This window comes from Oncorhynchus masou, chromosome 16, assembly GCF_036934945.1.
Source record: "Oncorhynchus masou masou isolate Uvic2021 chromosome 16, UVic_Omas_1.1, whole genome shotgun sequence".
Classification (NCBI taxonomy): domain Eukaryota; kingdom Metazoa; phylum Chordata; class Actinopteri; order Salmoniformes; family Salmonidae; genus Oncorhynchus; species Oncorhynchus masou.
In genome coordinates, this window is record NC_088227.1 from 30,682,004 (window position 1) to 30,707,237 (window position 25,234).

At 45.5% G+C, this 25,234-nt stretch overlaps 1 protein-coding gene across 1 annotated transcript in view; it reads right to left on the reverse strand.

Annotated features, from left to right (window-relative positions):
- Positions 1-25,234, reverse strand: part of LOC135557304 (MAM domain-containing glycosylphosphatidylinositol anchor protein 2-like) — a 111,486-nt gene that overhangs the window by 59,176 nt on the left and 27,076 nt on the right. Inside the window, exons 5-9 of the mRNA XM_064990489.1 lie at positions 22,697-22,893; positions 21,380-21,467; positions 18,526-18,617; positions 14,279-14,411; positions 9,556-9,825 (exon numbers count right to left, since the gene is read on the reverse strand). Of these exons, the coding sequence (XP_064846561.1) occupies positions 9,556-9,825; positions 14,279-14,411; positions 18,526-18,617; positions 21,380-21,467; positions 22,697-22,893 (780 nt within the window). The remainder of the gene's footprint in view (positions 1-9,555; positions 9,826-14,278; positions 14,412-18,525; positions 18,618-21,379; positions 21,468-22,696; positions 22,894-25,234) is intronic.

Consider the following 25,234-nt stretch of genomic DNA (forward strand, 5'->3'; position numbering starts at 1 on the left):
TGTCTTGTTATGTCTGTTCCTGTCCTTTCTCTTCACTCTGTCTCTCTCTGCTGGTCTTTTTAGGTTACCTTCTCTGTCTCTCATTCTTCAGCTGTTCTACATCTCCCCTAACTAGCTCATTCACTCTTTCACACCTGTTCTCTCTTCCCCCTCTGATTAGGTCTCTATTTCTCTCTCTGTTCCTGCTACTTTCAGTGTCTGATTCTTGTTTGTGTTTTTGATGCCAGAAGCAAGCTGTCGTCTCGTTTGCTTCCACCTTGTCCTATCCTGTCGGAGTCTGCCTGGCAGGTGCATCCTGCACTATACTACGTTCTTTTGTTCCATTGTCAACGTTGGAAGAGGATTTATGCCATTCCTGTTTTTCATTAAAGAACTCTGTTTTCTGTTAAAACCGCTTTTGGGTCTTCACTCAAGTACATAACAGAAGAATCAGAACCAAGAATGGACCCAGCGGCTCCGGACCCTTTTCACTCCGCGGTCGAGATCCTGGGAGCGATGCTAGGCAGACACGAGGAGGAATTGTCTGCTGCTCGACATGCCGTTGAGACCCTGGCCGTCCAAGTCTCCGACCTCACAAGACAGGTTCACCAACTCCACCTCGATCCACCGCCCACTTCCAGGGTTTCCGAGTCTCCGGAGCCCAGGATCAACAACCCGCCCTGTTACTCTGGGGAGCCCACTGAGTGTCGCTCATTCCTCACTCAGTGTGATGTGGTGTTCTCTCTCCAGCCCAACACTTACTCCAGGAGCGCAGCCCGCATCGCCTACGTCATTTCTCTCCTTACCGGACGGGCGCGTGAGTGGGGCACGGCAATCTGGGAGGCGAGGGCTGAGTGTATTAACCAGTTTCAGGACTTTAAGGAGGAGATGATACGGGTTTTTGACCGTTCTGTTTTTGGGGAGGAGGCTTCCAGGGCCCTGTCTTCCCTATGTCAGGGGAATCGATCCATAACGGATTATTCTATTGAGTTTCGCACTCTCGCTGCCTCTAGTGACTGGAACGAGCCGGCTTTGCTCGCTCGTTTTCTGGAGGGTCTCCTCGTCGAGGTTAAGGATGAGATCCTCTCCCGGGAGGTTCCTTCCAGTCTGGACTCCTTAATAGCCCTCGCTATTCGCATAGAGCGACGGTTTGATCTTCGTCGCCGAGCTCGTGGAAAGGAGCTCGCGTTCTCCGTTGCTCCCCTCTCCACATCACTGCCACCTGCCGCATCACTGCCACCCTCCTCCGCCGGCTCGGATGCTGAGCCTATGCAGCTGGGGGTATCCGCATCTCGGCCAAGGAGAGGGAACGGAGAATCACCAATCGCCTCTGTCTCTACTGCGGCTCCGCTGGTCATTTTGTCACCTCATGTCCAGTAAAAGCCAGAGCTCATCAGTAAGGGGAGGGCTACTGGTGAGCGCAACTACTCAGGCCTCTCCTTCTGGATCATGCACTACCTTTCCGGTCCATCTCCGCTGGCCCGGTTCATCTGCTTCCTGCAGTGCCTTGATAGACTCTGGGGCGGAGGGCTGTTTTATGGACGAGACCTGGGCTCGGGAACATGACATTCCTCTCAGACAGTTAAGGGAGCCCACGGCCTTGTTCGCTTTAGATGGTAGTTCTCTCCCCAAGATTCAGCGTGAGACGCTGCCTTTAACCCTCACTGTCTCTGGTAATCATAGCGAAACCATTTCTTTTTTAATTTTTCGTTCACCTTTTACACCTGTTGTTTTGGGTCATCCCTGGCTAGTGCGCCATAACCCTTCTATTAATTGGTCTAGTAATACTATCCTATCCTGGAATGTTTCTTGTCATGTGACCTGTTTAATGTCTGCTATCCCTCCTGTTTCCTCTGTCTCTTCTTCACAGGAGGAGCCTGGCAATTTGACAGGGGTGCCGGAGGAGTATCACGATCTGCGCACGGTGTTCAGTCGTTCCAAGGCCACTTCTCTCCCTCCACACCGGTCGTATGACTGTAGTATTGATCTCCTTCCGGGAACTACTCCCCCGGGGTAGATTATACTCTCTGTCGGCTCCCGAACGTAAGGCACTCGAGGATTATTTGTCGGTTTCGCTCGACGCCGGTACCATAGTCTCCTCCTCCTCTTTTTTTTGTTCAGAAGAAGGACGGGTCCCTGCGCCCATGCGTGGATTATCGAGGGCTGAATGACATAACAGTTAAGAATCGTTATCCGCTTCCTCTTATGTCTTCAGCCTTCGAGATCCTGCAGGGAGCCAGGTTTTTCACCAAATTGGACCTTCGTAACGCCTACCATCTCGTGCGCATCAGGGAGGGGGACGAGTGGAAGACGGCGTTTAACACTCCGTTAGGGCACTTTGAATACCGGGTTCTTCCTTTCGGCCTCGTTAACGCTCCAGCTGTCTTTCAGGCACTAGTTAACGACGTCCTGAGAGACATGCTGAACATTTTTGTTTTCGTTTACATGGACGATATCCTGATTTTTTTCACCGTCTCTCTCGATTCATGTTCAGCACGTGCGACGCGTCCTCCAGCGCCTTTTGGAGAACTGTCTTTATGTGAAGGCTGAGAAGTGCACTTTTCATGCCGCCTCTGTCCCTTTTCTCGGTTCCGTTATTTCCGCTGAGGGCATTAAGATGGATCCCGCTAAGGTCCAGGCTGTCATTGATTGGCCCGTTCCTAAGTCACGCGTCGAGCTGCAGCGCTTTCTGGGCTTCGCTAATTTCTATCGTCGTTTCATCCGTAATTTCGGTCAGGTGGCAGCTCCCCTCACAGCCCTTACTTCTGTTAAGACGTGCTTTAAGTGGTCCGTTTCCGCCCAGGGAGCTTTTGATCTTCTTAAGAATCGTTTTACATCCGCACCTATTCTTGTTACACCTGACATCTCTAGTCAGTTTGTTGTTGAGGTTGACGCGTCAGAGGTGGGCGTGGGAGCCATTCTTTCTCAGCGCTCTCTCTCTGACGGCAAGGTCCATCCTTGCGCGTTTTTCTCTCATCGCTTATCGCCGTCAGAACGTAACTATGATGTTGGTAATCGCGAACTGCTCGCCATCCGCTTAGCCCTAGGCGAATGGCGACAGTGGTTGGAGGGGGCGACCGTTCCTTTTGTCGTTTGGACTGACCATAGGAACCTTGAGTACATCCGTTCAGCCAAACGACTTAATGCGCGTCAGGCTCGTTGGGCTCTGTTTTTCGCTCGTTTCGAGTTTGTTATTTCTTATCGTCCGGGCTCAAAAAACACCAAGCCTGATGCTTTATCTCGTCTCTTCAGTTCTTCTGAGGTCTCCACCGACCCCGAGGGGATTCTCCCTGAAGGGCGTGTTGTCGGGTTGACTGTCTGGGGAATTGAGAGGCAGGTAAAGCAAGCACTCATTCACACTCCGTCGCCGCGAGCTTGTCCTAGGAACCTTCTGTTCGTTCCCGTTCCTACTCGTCCGGCCGTTCTTCAGTGGGCCCACTCTGCCAAGTTAGCCGGCCACCCCGGCGTTCGGGGTACGTTCGCTTCCATTCGCCAGCGTTTCTGGTGGCCCACTCGGGAACGTGACGCGCGTCGATTTGTCGCCGCTTGTTCGGTCTGCGCGCAGACTAAATCTGGGAACTCTCCTCCTGCCGGCCGTCTCAGACCGCTTCCCATTCCCTCTCGACCGTGGTCTCACATCGCTTTAGATTTCATCACCGGACTGCCTTCATCAGCGGGGAAGACAGTTATTCTTACGGTTGTCGATAGATTCTCTAAGGCGGCTCATTTCATTCCTCTCGCTAAGCTCCCTTCTGCTAAGGAGACGGCTCAGATCATTATCGAGAATGTTTTCCGAATTCATGGCCTTCCGTCTGACGTCGTTTCCGACAGAGGCCCGCAGTTCACGTCTCAATTTTGGAGGGAGTTTTGCCGTTTGATTGGGGCTTCCGTCAGTCTCTCGTCCGGCTTTCATCCCCAGTCTAACGGTCAAGCCGAACGGGCCAATCAGACTGTTGGTCGCATTTTACGCAGTCTTTCTTTTCGTAACCCTGCGTCTTGGTCAGAACAGCTCCCCTGGGCAGAGTACGCCCACAACTCGCTTCCCTCGTCTGCTACCGGTCTATCTCCTTTTCAGAGTAGCCTCGGGTACCAGCCTCCGCTGTTCTCATCTCAGCTCGCCGAGTCCTGCGTCCCCTCCGCTCAGGCTTTTGTCCAGCGTTGCGAGCGCACCTGGAAGGGGGTCAGGTCGGCACTTTGCCGTAATAGGGCGCAGACTGTGAGGGCCGCTAATAAGCGTAGGACCAAGAGTCCTAGATATTGTTGCGGTCAGAGAGTATGGCTCTCCACTCAGAACCTTCCCCTTAAGACAGCTTCTCGCAAGTTGGCCCCGCGGTTCATTGGTCCGTTCCGTATTTCCCAGGTCATTAATCCTGTCGCAGTGCGACTTCTTCTCCCGCGCTATCTTCGTCGCGTTCACCCGGTCTTCCATGTCTCCTGTGTTAAGCCCGTTCTTCGCGCCCCGCTCGTCCCTCCCCCCATCCTTGTCGAGGGCGCACCCATCTACAGGGTTCGTAAGATTTTGGACATGCGCCCTCGGGGCCGTGGTCATCAGTACCTAGTGGATTGGGAGGGGTACGGTCCTGAGGAGAGGAGTTGGGTTCCCTCTCGGGACGTGCTGGACCGTTCGCTGATCGATGATTTCCTCCGTTGCCGCCAGGTTTCCTCCTCGAGTGCGCCAGGAGGCGCTCGGTGAGTGGGGGGGTACTGTCATGTCTTGTTATGTCTGTTCCTGTCCTTTCTCTTCACTCTGTCTCTCTCTGCTGGTCTTTTTAGGTTACCTTCTCTGTCTCTCATTCTTCAGCTGTTCTACATCTCCCCTAACTAGCTCATTCACTCTCACACCTGTTCTCTTCTTCCCCTCTGATTAGGTCTCTATTTCTCTCTCTGTTCCTGCTACTTTCAGTGTCTGATTCTTGTTTGTGTTTTTGATGCCAGAAGCAAGCTGTCGTCTCGTTTGCTTCCACCTTGTCCTATCCTGTCGGAGTCTGCCTGGCAGGTGCATCCTGCACTATACTACGTTCTTTTGTTCCATTGTCAACGTTGGAAGAGGATTTATGCCATTCCTGTTTTTCATTAAAGAACTCTGTTTTCTGTTAAAACCGCTTTTGGGTCTTCACTCAAGTACATAACACTTTCTCCTCCCACTCGTTCATGCTTTACCCTGCAACAGACTCTCTATTTTTCAAATGCACTTCCCATTGAAGTTCATTAGAGCTGGACTATTATTGCCCTGCCAGTATTTTGATGGACATTTTAGTTAAAAGGGAGGTTGCTTGCAGGTTGTGCATTGTTATGTGAACTGTATTGAGGTGAGGTGTACTAATGACATGTGGCCGAGAAGACTGTGGACATTTTTAAGGCCTTTGTTGTGTCGATGAACACCCCCCACATTCATACCCTCTGCACTCATCCACTAGAAAATAATACAGATTATTGCAAATCCTCTGTTGATGACTGGGTTCGTTCTTGTATGAAGTTGCTGTTTAATTGCTCTGCCATTATTAGTATTAGTATTATTGTATGAGGTATTCTTGTTGGGGTTACCCCCGTGCTGTGATGTGGGTTTTATATGGTGTGTATTCTCTTTTCTCTCCACTGGCTATCTGGTAAACAGGCTACACTCTAGGCAGTCTCTTCTGCTGATGTGTGTGGGTCTGGTAGTGGTACTCTCTCTATTCTACTCTTTTCCTTTTGGCATGGTTAATACCTGCCTGGCGCCCGAACAAAATCTTTCTTTACCCCTCTCTAATAAATACCGCTACAGAATTGGCACCCAAACAGGGACTTGAACCCTGGACCCTTCACACTGCTTGGATCCTCATGTGCACACACACACACACTAGCTACAGACCCCTCCTCTTTTGAGCTAGCTGACAAGTTGGCAGTGACACCTGTATCTCTCTCTCTGACCTACCCGTCTCCTCAGTCTGTCCATCTCTCCTTTGGCACCACATCATGGCATCCATCCATCCATCCATCCATAATCCATGAATCCATCCATCTCTCCCACTGGTCTAGCTTAGCGTTCCTCTCTCTCATTTAGTCTATCTGCTACCTACCTCCTCTCCTTGAGTCTACCTGATACCTACCTTCTCTCCTCTAGTCTACCTGATACCTACCTCCTCTCCTCTAGTCTACCTGATACCTACCTCCTCTCCTCTAGTCTACCTGATACCTACCTCTTCTCCTCTAGTCTACCTGATACCTACCTCTTCTCCTCTAGTCTATCTGATACCTACCTCCTCTTCTCTAGTCTACCTGATACCTACCTCCTCTCCTCTCATCTACCTGTTACCTACCTCCTCTCGTCTACCTGTTACCTACCTCCTCTCGTCTACCTGATACCTACCTCCTCTCGTCTACCTGATACCTACCTCCTCTCGTCTACCTGATACCTACCTCCTCTCCTCTAGTCTACCTGATACCTACCTCCTCTCGTCTACCTGATACCTACCTCCTCTCCTCTAGTCTACCTGATACCTACCTCCTCTCGTCTACCTGATACCTACCTCCTCTAGTCTACCTGATACCTACCTCCTCTCCTCTAGTCTACCTGATACCTACCTCCTCTCCTCTAGTCTACCTGATACCTACCTCCTCTCCTCTAGTCTACCTGATACCTATAGTACCTCCTCTCGTGACGATAGAAAGGGTAAAAACATACCGGGGACAAAGGCACCAGTCCCCAGCCAAACATACCTCCGGCACACACACACCCACCGTGCAACCCCAGACCCCCACCACACACGCCTTCACACCCTGCCTCCACACGTTAATGCTCACACACACTCACACACACAGTGACACATGCCAATGTATGAATGGAGACGAGTGACATGCCATTGAATCTGTGAATGACCTTGTGGTTGACCTCTGCGGTAATTGACAAGTTCAGTCAGCGGCCAGCAGGACACACACATGCACTCCGCTGCCCAACTTTGCAGTCTGTCTGCCAGGTCACGTCCATCCGGACCATTACATTTGTCATTTATAAATGGAAATATATGGGTCTCAGGACAACAATTTATTTCAGAGCACATTTGATAAGAGTCATTCACATGTTGATTTACACGCTAAAAGCCAGTTTGTTACAAGTCACGTCATGAGGGGATTGTTTTTCCTAACAATCTGTCTACATAACATCAGCGGGAGGGAGGCCCACCATGAAACCCATTGCAGGTGTTCTGCGTTATTAATATCAGTGTTATTAATAACGCAGAACAGCCTTTACAGAGTGTGTAGGGCCTGGGTGAGTGAGTGTGTTTGGGGAGAGGTTGTGCCTATGCATGTATGTGTGTGTGTGTGTTCACTGACTGGAATGTCTGATGTATCCTTTGGAGTTGTATGAAAAGAAGAAAGTCCTGGAGGAATTGTCAGGCGAAGCGACGAGACAACAAAATGACGAGACGACGACAGAACATCAGAACATTGTTTGATTCTGAATGTTTGATACCTCCAGCACCAGTCACTTCCCCACATCACACACCCGCAAATCAAACCGCTTTAAAAATGCACAAGGATGAAATGCACAAGGATGAAACGCACAGGGATGCAACGTTCACGCACACACACACACACACACGCATACGCACACGCACACACCTTGCAGCGAACACATTCTCTAACGAATAGACCTTGTGCTGACAGAGGCCGAGAACAGCTCTCATCCATTGTCCAGGTCATTGTGTCACTAAAGTGTCCTTTTGTTGCCAAACATAGTCCTGAGATCTGGGCTCTGCACTTGGAGATGTGTCTCGTTCTGTTAATGCATTAAAGGGTCATGGCAGTAGAGCTGTGGTGAGCCAACAGCATGCTGAGCCGTATCAGGGGGCAAACTAAACACACACACACACACACACACAAAGCACTGTAGGAGGGGTGAGCCAGTCCGGCTGGTGGGACAGCATGGGCAGAAACGCCACCATCTGCTGAGGACAGATCTGTGAAAAACAGACAGCCCCTTTGGCATCACCCGCATGAGAGGGCTTCTCAAGGACTAGGGGTGTGATCAACAACCTCACACATACATGCACACACACACACACACACACACACACACACACACACACACACACACACACACACACACACACACACACACACACACACACACACACACACACACACACACACACACACACACAAATACATAAAACATAAACTAACACACATATCATGTCATATCTGTTCACACGCACACACACATATGCACACACACAGACAGACAAATGCGTGCACACACATGCACACACACACACACACACACACCACCACTACCACTATCCTAACCAGCTGTCATATTCAGCATGTCCAAATGCACTGTGCTAAGGTTTGTCCTACTTCACTGCTGCCTCCCCTGTTTCTGGGACCTCATATTTAATAGGCAGCACAGTCTTCCACTCAATATTATACCAATTCACCACAACATTAGAGACTCCTTTTGCATGAATCAAACTGCTATACAAACACCGATGGCTCCTCCAAAGACAAGTTAACTATTGGCTGCTCCATGTGTCAATTACCTTGAGGGGAAGAGCCTTGAAAACTAAGGCCTCATCCCATTGGCTGCTCCCAAAGGCAAGTCTACAATTATTGACTGTTCCATGAGTTAATTACTACAAGGGGAAGAGCCTTGGACACTAAGTCCTTATCCCAGTTGATAGCCAAACAGCCTGCAGTGCCTTTAGCTAGACTGCCTTGGCTTAACGACTCTAATTGGCCTGTTATTAAGTCTCTTTAATGAATGGTTTCACATGCATCCCCATTCTATGGGCTTTGCCCCTGTATGTGCTATGATGATATAGTCTTTATGTGTCGCCAGCTGGCGCTGTATGTTGTAGGATCAATATTCTAAGGTAACATCCACAATGAGATCTGTCATTGTATCATTATGCATACATACTGTAGTAACATACTGTAGTAACCATTCCTGTCATTTGAATGTTGAGAATCTGATAAGAAAAGTTACAAAATTAATTTAGAGGTGCATGAATTTAAATATGCAATGCTTTCCATCTATTACGTTACTTAACGATGAAAGCTCCTTGAATCTCAATCAATCAGAGAAGATTACTTCTGGCAGCACTGCCGCAAAATAAAGATGATGGCTCTTAGATGGCATCCACCACACTTTCTCCCATTTAACCAGTGGATACAGTTATTATTTGAGGGGGAATGGGTTTGGTATATCTTTGTATGCATTTATTCTAATGTTTTGTCTTGCACCTGTAACCCCCTCGCTGAAAAAGAAAAATTACAAAATTGAATACAAAGTTGCCCCCCTCCCCACTGAGTGGGACTCAAATGTCTGACCTTGCATCTGTCAGTCCATCACAGTCCATGTCATTACATCAAGACGTTGGAACCTCTTGACACGGCCCGACCGTGATGTTCTAAGGATTCTACTTTATAGTGTATGTTAGACTTACACCTACACCCAGCCCTGATCCCTCCCTCCCTCCCTCCCTCCCTCCCTCCCTCCCTCCCTCCCTCCCTCCCTCCCTCCCTCCCTCCCTCCCTCCCTCCCTCCCTCCCTCCCTCCCTCCCTCCCTCCCTCCCTCCCTCCCTCCCTCTCACCTCTGACCACTATCGTGGTAGACTTCTTGGCCGGGTTGCCCACGTTGTTAGTGGCCACACAGCTGTATACACCAGCCTCGTCTGAGGTGATGGCCGGCAGGGTGAGTGTTCCACCCTTTACCACACTTTTCTCAGGCAGGCTGTCGGAGCTGCTGACCCAGCTCAGCGTTGGTTTGGGCTCCCCACCCGTAGTGATACATACCAGGGACACCGTCTGGCCAGGGTTCACCACAATGGGGTCCTCCACTAGCAGCTTGATGGACGGAGACACTGGAGAGAAAGAGGTTAGAGTTTTGGTGTTATCTTATAGACTTTATGGTGCATGTCTTGTTGATGAGAGCGAAGACCAACCTGTCTTTTTTGGTGAGTTTGAAGACAATTCTGTCTTGTTGGTGAGTTTGAAGACAATTCTGTCTTGTTGGTGAGTTTGAAGGCAATTCTGTCTTGTTGGTGGGTTTGAAGACTAATCTGTCTTGTTGGTGAGTTTGGAGACGAATCTGTTTTGTTGGTGAGTTTGGAGACGAATCTGTTTTGTTGGTGAGTTTGGAGACTAACCCGTCTTGTTGGTGAGTTTGGAGACTAACCTGTCTTGTTGGTGAGTTTGGAGACTAACCTGTCTTGTTGGTGAGTTTGGAGACTAACCTGTCTTGTTGGTGAGTTTGGAGACTAACCTGTCTTGTTGGTGAGTTTGGAGACTAATCTGTCTTGTTGGTAAACGTGATTTATGCTTGATCCGGCAATGCAGTGCTGAAGATCCATATGAAGGGTGTGATGCAATTGCGGAGCCTTCGGAGACCAACTCAAGCTCCTTACTGAAATGCTGTGCGCCTCCCAAAGTAACAATGCAAAGGGCTCTGTAACAATGCAAAGGGCTCTGCATAGCACCATATAGCTCTGCACTGACATTGTTTTATTTTTATATTTTACCTTTATTTAACCAGGCAAGTCAGTTAAGAACAAATTCTTATTTTCAATGACGGCCTGGGAACAGTGGGTTAACTGCCTGGTCAGGGGCAGAACGACAGATTTGTACCTTGTCAGCTCAGGGTTTGAACTCGCAACCTTGGGGTTACTAGTCCAACGCTCTAACCACTATGGAGAACCTTGATGAAAGGCTATCAGAATAAGTTTGTAAATATAAACATCTTGATGATACCTCATGTAGGGAATCGAAAATGAGTTTGAACTCCTGGAAAGAGGTTGGGGAGGTAATGGGGATAGATGGGATAAAAATGTATTGTGACAGTACCACAATTTGCTTACTAAAGTCTGATTTGGATATATTGGGATGTTTTCACTGCATAACGTTAGGAAGTTGTCCCTTTTCAAATTTAGAAGAAGTGACAGCTAAATGCTAACTCCTGTTTGTCTAAGCTGGTAGCATAGCTAGCATATAGAAATCAGTGGTGGTAGTCAAAGTCATTTTCAACTGTAATGCAGTTGATTGATGATGATGACAAACATGTATTGGGGTTGACATCAATACAAGTATTGTACTCAGATTTTTACCTCAGCATAGTGTAAAATACACATAGCCTAAATGTAGGCTAATTGTGCTGACGGTCAAAGAGGAGATTCCGGATCTTTCCTTCACAGAATCATTCCCCAAAACGTTTCTATGGCTTTTCCATTGTTATGGTCTAATTCTATTGACCTCTTTACCTCATCTATGGAAGTGGAAGCTTGCCACAAGAAGTGGAGGCAGTTGCGTTACAAACTCATAAAGCAAAACAATTAAATTAAGGGTTGAAGCAGAGATGCAGGTGGGAAGCACGTGTCTTTTTGATTTGCCAATTGCTCGTAATTAGCTGGCTGGCTATAGAGATTAGCCCTGAATCACTACGAGTGGTGCCTTATAAGTGGTGCAGACCAATTTATTGGATGCGTATGACAGCTCCCAAAGTGCAAGAAGTATGAATGCTCTGACATTTGCTGAGGCCACATTGCCTAAATGCTGTACGGCCACTGCAGAAATCAGATTGACCTTTAAGTTTGAAGCTACTAACCTGCAATGTTAGTTATTTTGAAGACTAACCACCTCTTGTTAGTGATTTTGAAGACTAGCCCCCTCTTGTTAGTGAGTTTGAAGACTAACCCCCTCTTGTTAGTGATTTTGAAGACTAACCCCCTCTTGTTAGTGAGTTTGAAGTCTAACCCACTCTTGTTAGTGATTTTGAAGACTAACCCCCTCTTGTTAGTGATTTTGAAGACTCCCCCCCTCTTGTTAGTGATTTTGAAGACTAACCCCATCTTGTTAGTGAGTTTGAAGACTAACCACCTCTTGTTAGTGATTTTGAAGACTAACCCCATCTTGTTAGTGATTTTGAAGACTAACCCCCTCTTGTTAGTGATTTTGAAGACTAACCCCATCGTGTTAGTGAGTTTGGAGACTAACCCCATCGTGTTAGTGAGTTTGGAGACTAACCCCATCGTGTTAGTGAGTTTGGAGACTAACCCCCTCTTGTTAGTGAGTTTGGAGACTAACCCCATCGTGTTAGTGAGTTTGGAGACTAACCCCATCTTGTTAGTGATTTTGAAGACTAACCCCCTCTTGTTGGTTAAGTTTAATGACTTAAACCATCCTGTTACTGATTTAGAAGTCTAACCCCCTCTTGTTAGTGGGATTGGAGGGTAACCCACTCTTGTTAGTGATTTTGAAGACTAACCCCATCTTGTTAGTGAGTTTGGAGACTAACCCCATCGTGTTAGTGATTTAACCTCTTTGAACTCTAGGGGCGCAATTTCATTTTTGGATGAAAAACGTTCCCGTTTTAAACAAGATATTTTGTCACAAAAAGATGCTCGACTATGCATATAATTGCTACTGTTCGAAAGAAAACACTCTGACGTGTCCAGAAATACAAATATCTTCTCTGTGCGTGCCCTTTAACGTGAGCTTCAGGCAAAACCAAGATGACATGGCATCCAGGAAATGACAAGGATTTTTGAGGCTCTGTTTGTCATGATCTCCTTATATGGCTCTGAATGCAAGAGGAATGAGTCTGCCCTTTCTGTCGTTTCCCCAAGGTGTCTGCAGCATTGTGACGTATTTGTAGGCAGATCATTGGAAGATTGACCATAAGAGACCACATTTACCACGTGTCCGCCCGGTGTCCTGCGCCGAAATTGGTGCGCAAAAGTCACCTGCCAGTATTTTTCCAAACAATACACAGAGTAAAGCAAGCTTCCACGAACTGCATGTCAATGAAGAGATATGTGAAAAAACACCTTGAGGACTGATTCCAAACAACGTTTGCCATGTTTCGGTCGATATTATGTAGTTAATCCGGAAAAAGTTTTACGTTGTAGGTGACTGCATTTTCGGTTCGTTTCAGTAGCCAGGCGCAATGTAGAAAACGGAACGATTTCTCCTACACACAGAAGCTTTCAGGAAACACTGCGCATTTGGTGTGTAACTGAGAGTCTCCTCTTTGAAAACATCAGAAGCTCTTCAAAGGTAAATGATTTTATTTATTTGGTTATCTGGTTTTTGTGAAAATGTTGCGTGCTACATGTTATTCAAAATGCATTGCTAGCTTTGCATACTCTTACACAAATTAGTCCATTTCTATGGTTCAAAAGCATATTTTGAAAATCTGAGATGACAGTGTTGTTAAGAAAAGGCTAAGCTTGAGAGCAGATGCATTATTTTCATTTTATTTGCGATTTTCAGAAATCGTTAACGTTACATTATGCTAATGAGCTTCAGGCTATAACTGTATACAGGGTTTTTTTCATAGCCAAACGTGAACAAAACGGAGTGATTTGTCCTACACAAATAATATTTTTTTGAAAAACTGCACATTTGCTATGTAACTGAGAGTCTCCTCATTGAAAACATCCGAAGCTCTTCAAAGTTAATGATTTTATTTATTTGGTTATCTGGCTTTTGTGAAAATGTTGCGTGCTACATGCTACACAAAATGCTATGCTAGCTTTGCATACTCTTACACAAATTAGTCAATTTCTATGGTTCAAAAGCATATTTTGAAAATCTGAGATGACAGTGTTGTTAAGAAAAGGCTAAGCTTGAGAGCAAACGCATTATTTTAATTTTATTTGCGATTTTCAGAAATCGTTAACGTTGCGTTATGCTAATGAGCCTGAGGCTTTAGTCACAATCCCGGATCCGGGATGGGGAGTTTCAAGAAGTTAAAAGACTAACCCCATCTTGTTAGTGAGTTTTAGACAATGCTGGCCGGCTAGTTCTGCAAGCTATTCCCAAGGAGAGACACCACTGTTATCAGGAGGACTATTGAAGTGTCGTATGTTTTAGTCTTTGCACAGTTGTTTAATTATTTTGGCCATGTGATGTTTACTAGATTTCAGATTTTAGATGTGAATGTGCAACATGTTTGATTTTTTTGAAGAGGACCACAATAGAAATAAGTATTTCACTTTTTTCTGTTATCCTCAACAAATGTTTTTATACATTGAATCCACATTTGGGGTTCAATTGTGTATTAAATTGTAAGATCAAAAACATCAACTCTGTCTTGTTGGTGAGTTTGAAGACTAACCTGTCTTGTTGGTGAGTTTGAAGACTAACCTGTCTTGTTGGTGAGTTTGAAGACTAACCTGTCTTGTTGGTGAGTTTGAAGACTAACCTGTCTTGTTGGTGAGTTTGAAGACTAACCTGTCTTGTTGGTGAGTTTGAAGACTAACCTGTCTTGTTGGTGAGTTTGAAGACTAACCTGTCTTGTTGGTGAGTTTGAAGACTAACCTGTCTTGTTGGTGAGTTTGAAGACAATGTTTCGGTCTGAAATACCACAGACGTTCCTAACGGAAGCGATGCAGCTGTAGTTGGCGTAGTCTTGAGGACGAAGGTTCTTCAGCTTCAAGATCTTCGTCTCCCCCTGCAGCTCAGATACACAATCAGAATAACACTAGTGTGAAAATGTGTGTGAATAGAATAAATAGAATAAATACATTAAGTATCTCCACTTCATTTAGGGCTTTTACATTTTTCAGAAATTGTGGTTGGATGATTCCAAGTTGGATGATTCCCTCCCTTCTGATTCTGATAATTTCTCAAAAACCTGGAAAACATTGGGACAGTTTCTGGAATGTTGCAACCCTATGCCATTCACATGTACTGTAAATCACGGAACCATTATTTAATCTGTTGCGAAACCACTGTGCAGATGACACCACGAATCACACAACGTGGTCTTCACCGCTACATCCCTCAACATCGGGCAGCCTCACTAGGAGGTTGTTCAATTTCACTGTGTGTCTGTTGACTCCTCCACCAACACCACACAGTAGCCTGACAGACAGAGACAGTGACTCCAGACTGGCCCAGCTATAGCCCCGTGATGGGATGTTATGAGAGTCTTTGATCTTCTTCCTCTCCACCAGGGGGTCAGATTAGAACTTCAGTCAGCCTGGCACATCAGTCCTCACAAGCCGTAATCATAGTCCTCACGAACCACAATCACAGTCCCCATAAACTCTAATCGCTCATCCCTTTCATTCTCCCCAAAGATCATCAATCTACTGCATGGCATTCAGATGTTAATTGTATTTGATTAGGGAGGGAGGGATGGACCCAGTCTGTGGCTGCAGTTGTTCTACCTCCTTCCCTCTGGTTTTGGCTGATAGTGGAAGATGTGTCTGGCGGGATGATGATTCAGAGGCCAGTTTAAAACAGTGGGAGACACATTGGAATAAAAATCATTTTGGAAGACAAGCGGGAAGAGGAAGAGAGGGCCTAAATCGAATCTTCCATTCCTCTCAACATTTTTAGAAAAAGCTGTTGTGCATCAACTCACTGCCTTCCGGAAGACAAACAATGTATACGAAATGCTTCAGTCCCATCATAGCACTGAGACTGCACTTGTAAAGGTGGCAAATTAACTTTTAATGGCTCCGCATCTGTCTTTGTGCTCCTAGATCTTAGTGCTGCATTGGATACCATCGATCACCACATTATTTTGGAGAGATTGGAAACCCAGATTGGTCTACACAGGCAAGTTCTGGCCTGGTTTAGATCTTATCTGTCAGAAAGATATCAGTTTGTCGCTGTGAATGGTTTGTCCTCTGACAAATCAAATGTAAATTTTGGTGTTCCTCAAGGTGCGTCACTTGAGTGGGTTGAGTCACTGACGTGGGTTGGCGCCCCTCTCTTGGGTTGTGCACTGGCGGAGATCTTTGTGAGCTATACTCGGCCTTGTCTCAGGATGGTAAGTTGGTGGCTGAAGATATCCCACTAATGGTGTGGGGGCTGTGCCTTGGCAAAGTGGGTGGGATTATATACTACCTGTTTGGCCCTGTCCGGGGGTATCATCGGAAGGGGCCACAGTGTCTGCTGACCCCTCCTGTCTCAGCCTCCAGTATTTATGCTGCATTAGTTTATGTGTCGGTGGCTAGGGTCAGTTTATTATATCTGGAGTACTTCTCCTGTCTTATCCGGTGTCCTGTGTGAATTTAAGTACGCTCTCTCTAATTCTCTCTTTCTTTCCCTTTCTCGGAGGATCTGAGCCCTAGGACCATGCCTCAGGACTACCTGGCATGATGACTCCTTGCTGTCCCCAGTCCACCTGGCCGTGCTGCTGCTCCAGTTTCAACTGTTCTGCCTGCCGCTATGGAATCCTGACCTGTTCTCCGGATGTGCTACCTGTCCCAGACCTGCTGTTTTCAACTGTCTAGAGACCGCAGGAGTGGTAGAGATACTCTTAATGAATTACTATGAAAAGCAAACTGACATTTACTCCTGAGGTGCTGACTTGCTGCACCCTCGACAACTACTGTGATTACTATTATTTGACCATGCTGGTCATTTATGAACATTTGAACATCTTGGGCATGTTCTGTTATAATCTCCACCCGGCACAGCCAGAAGAGGACTGGCCACCCCTCATAGCCTGGTTCCTCTCTAGGTTTTGGCGTTTCTAGGGAGTTTTTCCTAGCCACCGTGCTTCTACACCGCCATTGCTTGCTGTTTGTGGTTTTAGGCTGGGTTTCTGTACAGCACTTTGAGATATCAGCTGATGTACGAAGGGCTATATAAATACATTTGATTTGATTTGATGAGGATGGTCGGAGGAAGGAACATGGGGGTGGGATGGACAAGGATATGAGAGAGGTTAGACGATAAAATGTGGGCAGAAAAGAATGGAGATATAGAAAATAGGAAGGATGGATGAAAGAATAAGGCTTGTGTGAGAGATTGGAGGGATTGGAGGGAACGATGACAAAAGGCATAAAGGTGTGTAAGAATGGGAAAGGATAGAGAGAGAGAGAGAGGCTGTAAAACAGAGAGATGGATGAAGGAATTAATGAAGGAATGAAAGTGTGTTTAGGATGGGTTTATAAGGGTATATGGATAGATGAATGAAGGATGAAGAGTCTGGATATATTGTTGGTCTGGATGCATAGACACACAGCTGTGTGATCAACACAACCACGCCAGTAAAGCTTTCAACGGCGATGTCAACAAGACCTGGTCGCATTTATCTAAAATGACCTCTCAACATAAGTCAGCACCACCTTCACTCCTCTCCATCTCTAACATCATTGCTCTCTCCATCCACTCCTAATCAATAATATTAAGGAAGTCTCAATATTCTGCTTAGTTGAGTTAGAATAAGCTGTAGACCATACTATTTACCAAAAGAGTTTTCATCTATATTTTCCATAGCTGTCTATTTAACACCACAAACACTCAACGAGCTGTATAGGGCCATAAGAAAACAAGAAAATGCTCATCCAGAGGCGGTGGTCCTAGAGGCCGGTGATTTTATTGCAGCGAAACTGAAATTCTACCAGCATGTCACCTGTACAACTGAAGGCAAAAAAACAACTATTGATCACCTTTACTCCACAAGCAGAAATGCATACAAAGCTCTCCCTCGCCCTCCACTTGGCAAATCTCACCATAACTTCATTCTAGACAATCTGGATCCTCTCTTTCCAAAATTCTTGCAACACCTATGACTAGCCTATTCAACCTCTCTTTCGTCTAAGATCCCCAAAGATTGGAAAGCTGCCGTGGTCATCCCCCTCTTCAAAGGGGGAGACACTCTAGACCCAAACTGTTATAGACCAGTATCCATCCTGCACTGCCATTCAAAAATCTTTGAAAGTCAAGTTAACAAACAGATCACCGACCATTTCGAATCCCACTGTACCTTCTTCACTATGCAATCTGGTTTCCGAGCTGGTTATGGGTGCACCTCAGCCACGCTCAAGGTCCTAAACGGTATCACAACCGCCATCAATAAAAGACAGTAATGTGCAGCCGTCTTCATCAACCTGGCCAAGGCTTTCGACTCTGTTAATCACCACATTCTTATCGGCAGACTCAATAGCATTGGCTTCTCAAATGACTGCCTCGTCTGGTTCACAAACTACTTCTCAGACAGAGTTCAGTGTGTCAAATCGGAGGGCCTGTTGTCCGGACCTCTGGCAGTCTATATGGGGGTGACACAGGGTTCAATTATTGGGCCGATTCATTTCTCTGTATATATCAACGATGCAACTCTTGCTGCTGGTGATTCCCTGATCCACCTCTACGCAGACGACACCATTCTGTATACATCTAGCCCTTCTTTGGACACTGGACACAAACTTCCAAACGAGCTTCAATGCCATACAACACTCCTTCTGTGGCCTCCAACTGCTTTTAAATGCTCCAAACAAAAAGTAATCTAGAATCGACTTCCTATTTTGCAACAGAGCCTCCTTCACTCATGATGCCAAACGTATCCCTCGTAAAACTGACCATCCTACCAATCCTTGACTTCGGCAATGTCATTTACAAAATAGCCTCCAACACTCTACTCAGCAAATTGGATGTAGTCTATCACAGTGCCCAAATACTACCCACCACTGCGACCTGTATGCTCTCGTTGGCTTGCCCTTGCTACATTTTCGTCACCAAACCCACTGGCTCCAGATCATCTATAAGTCTTTGCTATGTAAAGCCCCGCGTTATCTCAGCTCAATGGTCACCAAAGCAACACCCACCCATAGCACTCCCTCCAGCAGGTATATTTCACTGGTCATCTCCAAAGCCCAACACTTGGCCACCTTTCCTTCCAGTTCTCTGCTGCCAATACCTGGAACGAATTACAAAAATCACTGAAGCTGGAGACTTATATCTACCTCTCTCACTTTAAGCATCAGCTGTCAGAGCAGCTTACCGATCACTGTACCTGTACACAGCCCATCTGTAAATAGCACACCCAACTACCTCCTCCCCATATTGCTATTTATTTTCTTGCTCTTTTGCACCCCAGTATATCTACTTGCACATCATAATATATAATCTGCACATCTATCACTCTAGAGTTAATGCTAAACTGTAATTATTTCACCTCTTTGGCATATTTATTGCCTTACCTCCCTAATCTTCTACATTTGCACACACTGTACATCTATTTTTTATTGTGTAATTGACTGTACGTTTGTTTGTGTGTAACTCTGTGTTGTTGTTTTTGTCTCACTGCTTTGCTTTATCTTGGCCAGGTCGCAGTTGTAAATGAGAACTTGTTCTCAACTGGCCTATCTGGTTAAATATAGGTGAAAAAAATGTATTCTCCTGCAGGAAATACCATTGACACACTCATTAATGAAGTGGCCTAATGAAGCAGATTCTAAAATACAGGACTGTTTCGCTAGCACAGACTGGAATATGTTCCGGGACTCATCCGATAACATTGAGGTTTATCACATTAGTCACCGGCTTCATTAATAAATGAATCGACAACTTCGTCCCCACAGTGACCGGACATACATATCCCAACCAGAAGCCATGAGTTAAAGGCAACATCCGCACTGAGCTAAAACCTAGAGTTACCACTATCAAGGAGTGGGACATTAATCCAGACATGTATTTTTTTATTTGACCAGGAACATTGACTGAGAACACATTCTTATTTACAGCAAGTTTACCTGGGGAACAGTTACAGGGGAAAGGAGAAGGATAAATGAGCCAATTGTAAACTGGGGATTACTAGGTGACCGTGAATGGTTTGAGGGCCAGATAGGGAATTTTAGCCAGGACAACAGGCTAACTCTTACAATAAGTGCCACGGGATCTTTAATGAACTCAGAGAGTCAGGACACCTGCTTAACATCCCACCTGAAAGATAGCACCCTACACAGGGCAGTGTCTCCAATCACTGCCCTGTGGCATTGGGATATTTTTTAGACCAGAGGAAAGAGTGCCTCCCACTGGCCCTCCAACACCACTTCAAGCAGGATCTGGTCTCCCATCCAGGGAATGACCAGGACCAACCCTGCTTTACTTAGCTTCAGAAGCAAGCCAGCAGTGGTATGCGGGGTGGTATGCTGCTGGCCTATATGTAATCTGTTAGAGGAATTATAAATTCCTCTATGTTTTGTAGCCAAAACCAAATTCACACTCTATCTATTTCATAATAAGTTGTAAGTTTATAATTTTTGCATGAAATAGATCGAGACCAGGCTTAAAAACAAGTTCAGCATTTATTCTTGATGAGTACTGACCCATAATACAAAGAACATTACATTTTAAAGGGAAGATAAAAATGACGTCATCAGTTCTCACACTCTCTCCGATCCACACAATAGCGCAGTGTCTTCAGGTCTGGAGATTGTCTCCTACTCCCCTCATAAAGCAAACGTTCCAATCTGTCTAAAAGACACTCTCCTCCACTAATGGAACATCAAAGAACATTCTTATCTTTCAGAAAATATATAGCCACCTTCTCCCTTAAACCCGCAAGGTACAGACAATTCATTCGTTTTACCTACAATTTCAGTCCTCCTTTAACCAAAAACCCATACATTTCATACCATAACATAATAGTATTAAAATGTAATGGTTCTAATAGAAATGTATACATAATTAATAATTTTAACTATAATTTCCTCCAACAAATCCCACTACGCCCTCAGACAAACCATCAAACAGGCAAAGCGTCAATTGCGTCAATACAGGACTAAGATCAAATCCTACTACAACAACTCTGACACTCGTCGGATGTGGCAGGGCTTGCAAACTATCATGGATTACAAAGGGAAACACAACCACGATTTGACCAGTGATGTAATCCTACCAGACGAGCTAAAAGCCTTCTATGCTCGCTTCCAGACAAGCAACACTGAACCATGCATGACAGCACCAGCTGTTCCATACAACTGTGTGACCACGCTCTCCTTATCCGATTTGAGTAAGGCCTTTAAAACAGGTTAACATTCACAAGGCCACAGGGACAAACAGATTACCAGGATGCAAATACAGAGCATGTGCTGGCCTGCTGGCAAGTGTCTTCACTGACATTTTCAACCTCTCCCTGACCCAATCTGTTTCAAGCAGACCACCATAATCCCTGTGCCTCAAAAGCCAAGGTAACCTGTCCAAATGACTATCGCCCTGTATCATGCACATCTTTAGCTATGAAATGCTTTGTAAGGCTGGTCATGGCTCATATAAACACCATCATCCCAGACACCCTGGACCCAGTCCAACTTGAATAATGCTCCAACAGATCCACAGAAGACGCAATCTCCATTGCACTCCACACTGCCCTTTCCCACCTGGAGAAGGGGAACACCTATGTGAGAACGTTGTTCATTGACTACAGCTCAGCGTTCAACACCATAGTGCCCTCCAAGCTCTTCACTAAGATATTGGACTGAGCACCTCCCTCTGCAACTGGATCCTGGATTTCCTGATGGATCGCTTCCAGGTTTCGAGCGTAGGCAACAACACATCCACCACACTGACCCTCAGCATGGGGGCCCCTCATGAGTGAAAAATAAGTCCCCTCCTGTACTCCATGTTCACCCACATCTGTGTGGCTGTGCACGACTCCAACACCATCATTAAGTTTACCGATGACACGACGGCAGGCCTCGTCACCAACGATGATCAGACAGCGTATAAGGAGGAGGTCAGAGAACTGGCAGAAGCTGATCGTGGACTACACAAAGTGTACGTGACGAATCAACTTTTTTGACTCATCAGATACGCTGCTGCTACTGTTTATTATCTGTCACTTTCTTCCTAGTTATATGTACATATATAACTCAATTACCTCGAACCTCTGCACGTCGACTCAGTACTGGTACCCGTGTGTATAGCCAAGTTATCATTACTCATTGTGTATTTATTCATAGTTTTATTGTTATGTGTTTTACTTTTCTATTATCTCTCTATTTTCTATCTATCTGCATTGTTGGGAAGGGCCCGTAAGCATTTCACTGTTAGTCTAGACCTGTTGTTAATGAAGCATGTGACGAATAACATTCTATTGGATAACACCATCCCTCTCTCCTCTCCTCCAAACCTCCGCCAGAGAGAAACGGTAATCTGGCATTTAGCAATGGGAAAACAAATGTGGTGGCTTCAAACATCTCCTGATCTACCTGTTATTTTTCTGCCCACCACGGGAATAATACATGCCAGGGAAGAAGAGGAGGGAGAGGAGGAGGGAAGAGAGAGGAGGAGGAAGCTCTCAGTGAAAGCGGATCACTTCTTGGCAAATTACCAAAGGGCATATTCCCATGCTGGGTTTGAAATGCCACCCCTGCTCTGTCCAAATGCTCGGTGGGCTGAGGGAAGATAGAGAAGAGGACAGAGTAGGAGGGAAAAGAAGAGGTTGGCTGGGAGAGGAGAAGGGAGATGAAAGGAAAGTGGGCTTGGGAAAGGAGGATGAGAGGAGGGAATTGGAGAAGAGATGGACTGAAGGGAAGAGGAGGGAAGAGAGGGAAGACGAGAGATCAGGACTGAGCAGGAGGAAAAATAAGACATGGGCTGGGGGAGGAGAGAAAATAAGTAAGAGAAGAGGAAGGGAGAGAGAGTAGGGAATAAGAGAGAAGAGGACAGAAGAGGAAGGACAAAAAGAGGTAGGCTGGGAGAGGAGAGGAAGATGAGGGAACAGAAGGCTCAGAAGGGCAGCCAGCTACCAGTCTCGCTCACTCTGTTTCGTGCTCTCTCCTACTTCTTTCTTTCTCTCTTTCTTTCTTTCATTCTCAATCCCACTCCCATTTTTCCCCTCTCTATTTCCACTAGCAGTCTCTGGGCACACCCTTATTTATTTAAATACATATCTCCCCATCCAGAGTGTAAAGTACTAAGATGTCTCCATATACCCCACCCTATAGACTTACCTATAGAAATTAGGTCTATGGTGTATTGTCTCATTCTTACCTGTGTGAAGAATGGTTCGTAGATCTCCACTCCCTTGTCAGAGCCCTGTGAGAGGACATCTCGTCCGCGGTGCCAGCTGTAGCGGACAGGGGGGTTGGAGTTAGCCATGCAGCGCAGGAACACTGTCCTCTCATAGTAGAACTGCTCTTTGGCCTCTCCTACACTCTGGTGCACCGTCACTACAGGGTCATCCAGGACTGGAGACAGAGAGGAACAGGGGAAGAGGAGAGGACAATCTATTGATCAATCAATCAATAAATACATTGGGCAAGTAATGAATCCATTGAGAGATCAATTGAATGGCTACCTAACCAATAAGACATTTGTATTATCGATGATCAACACCACGTGGAAAAACCCCCCGCTACTGTTCAAAAGTTTGGGGTCACTTAGAAATGTCCTTGTTTTTGAAAGAAAAGCAAATTTTTTGTCCATTAAAATTACATCAAATGGATCAGACATACAGTATAGACATTGTTAATGTTGTAAATGACAGAAGCCTCACAAGTCCTCAACTGGCAGCTTCATTAAATAGTACCTGCAAAACACCAGTCTCAACGTCAACAGGGAAGAGGCGACTACGGGATGCTGGCCTTCTAGGCAGAGTTGCAAAGAAAAAGATCTCAGACTAGCCAATAAAAAGAAAAGATCAAGATGGGCAAAAGCACACACACACTGGACAGGGCTACTCTGCCTAGAAGGCCAGCATCCCGGAGTCGCCTCTTCACTGTTTTGCGGGAACTATTTAATGAAGCTGCCAGTTGAGGACTTGTGAGGTGTCTGTTTCTCAAACTAGACACTCTAATGTACTATTACTCTTCCTCAGTTGTGCACTGGGGCCTCCAACTCTTTCTATTCTGGTTAGAGACAGTTTACACTGTTCTGTGAAGGGAGTAGTACACAGTGTTGCACGAGATCTTCAGTTTCTTGGCAATTTCTCGCATCGAATAGCCTTAAATTCTCAGAATAAGAGTAGACTGATGAGTTTCAGAAGAAAGAAATCCTGCAGTGCCAGACGTGTCCCCCTGCTTAAGCCAGTACATGTCCAGGCCCATCTGAAGTTTGCTAGAGAGCATTTGGATGATCCAGAAGAAGATCGGGAGAATGTCATATGGTCAGATGAAACCAAAATATAACTTTTTGGTAAAAACTCAACTCGTCGTGTTTGGAGGACAAAGAATGCTGAGTTGCATCCAAAGAACACCATACCTACTGTGAAGGATGGGGGTGGAAACATCATGCTTTGGGGCTGTTTTTCTGCAAAGGGACCAGGACGACTGATCCGTGTAAAGGAAAGAATGAATGGGGCCATGTATCGTGAGACTTTGAGTGAAAACCTCCATCCATCAGCAAGGGCATTGAAGATGAAACGTGGCTGGGTCTTTCAGCATGACAATGATCCCAAACACACCGCCCGGGCAACGAAGGAGTGGCTTCGTAAGAGGCATTTCAAGGTCCTGGAGTGGCCTAGCCAGTTTCCAGATCTCAACCCCATAGAAAATCTTTGGAGGGAGTTGAAAGTCTGTGTTGCCCAGCAACAGCCCCAAAACATCACTGCTCTAGAGGAGATCTGCATGGAGGAATGGTCCAAAATACCAGCAACAGTGTGTGAAAACCTTGTGAAGACTTACAGAAAACGTTTGACCTCATTGCCAACAAAGGGTATATAACAAAGTATTGAGATAAACTTTTTTATTTGCAAATAAATTCATTAAAATGTGATTTTCTGGATTTTTTTTCTCATTTTGTCTGTCATAGTTGAAGTGTACCTATGATGAAAATTACAGGCCTCTCTCTTCTTTTTAAGTGGGAGAACTTGCACAATTGGTGGCTGACTAAATACTTTTTTTGCCCCACTGTATATATATAGTCAGACACTTTCGGACACGTGTGTTGTTTCACACATATTTTTCACGTGAACAAATCCATGTGGGGAAAAACATACTTGAGTCAAGTGTCACATGGATTTTTCACATCACTCATACACATCTGATTTCCCAATGTTTCACGTATGCTTTTGTAGCTGTCAGGATTAGAACCAGAATCTCCAATGGGAGTAGGCAACGTCTTGACCATACGAACAAGAGTGAAAATACACATTTTGTAGTCGCAGGTGGGGCTACCTCATCACGTGACCATGAGCAAACATGACCGACTCATATGTCCGCTACACTTTCACATGTGCATTTTCAAATTTTAAGGTCAACTAGGTCTGTCAAACGATAACACATTAAAATGGAGTTCATCGCATGATTTGCTTTGATAATCACATGATCACTATTCATTTTAAATGCATAATTTGCTCAAATTGAGCTGTAATTTAAGATTTTTTTTATACAAAAAGCATTACAAGACTATTTACATCTTGATTTTTTTCCAAAGTAACAGAAAAATCGGGTAAATTGATAAACACGTTTTCTTTAACCTCAAAGTCACCTTGTTTTGACATCATTGTTTTTAGCTGTATAGATTATGCATTTTTTTATGTTTTCTGTGAATTTTGAACAATTTCAGATAATGTAAATAAAAAATAACAAA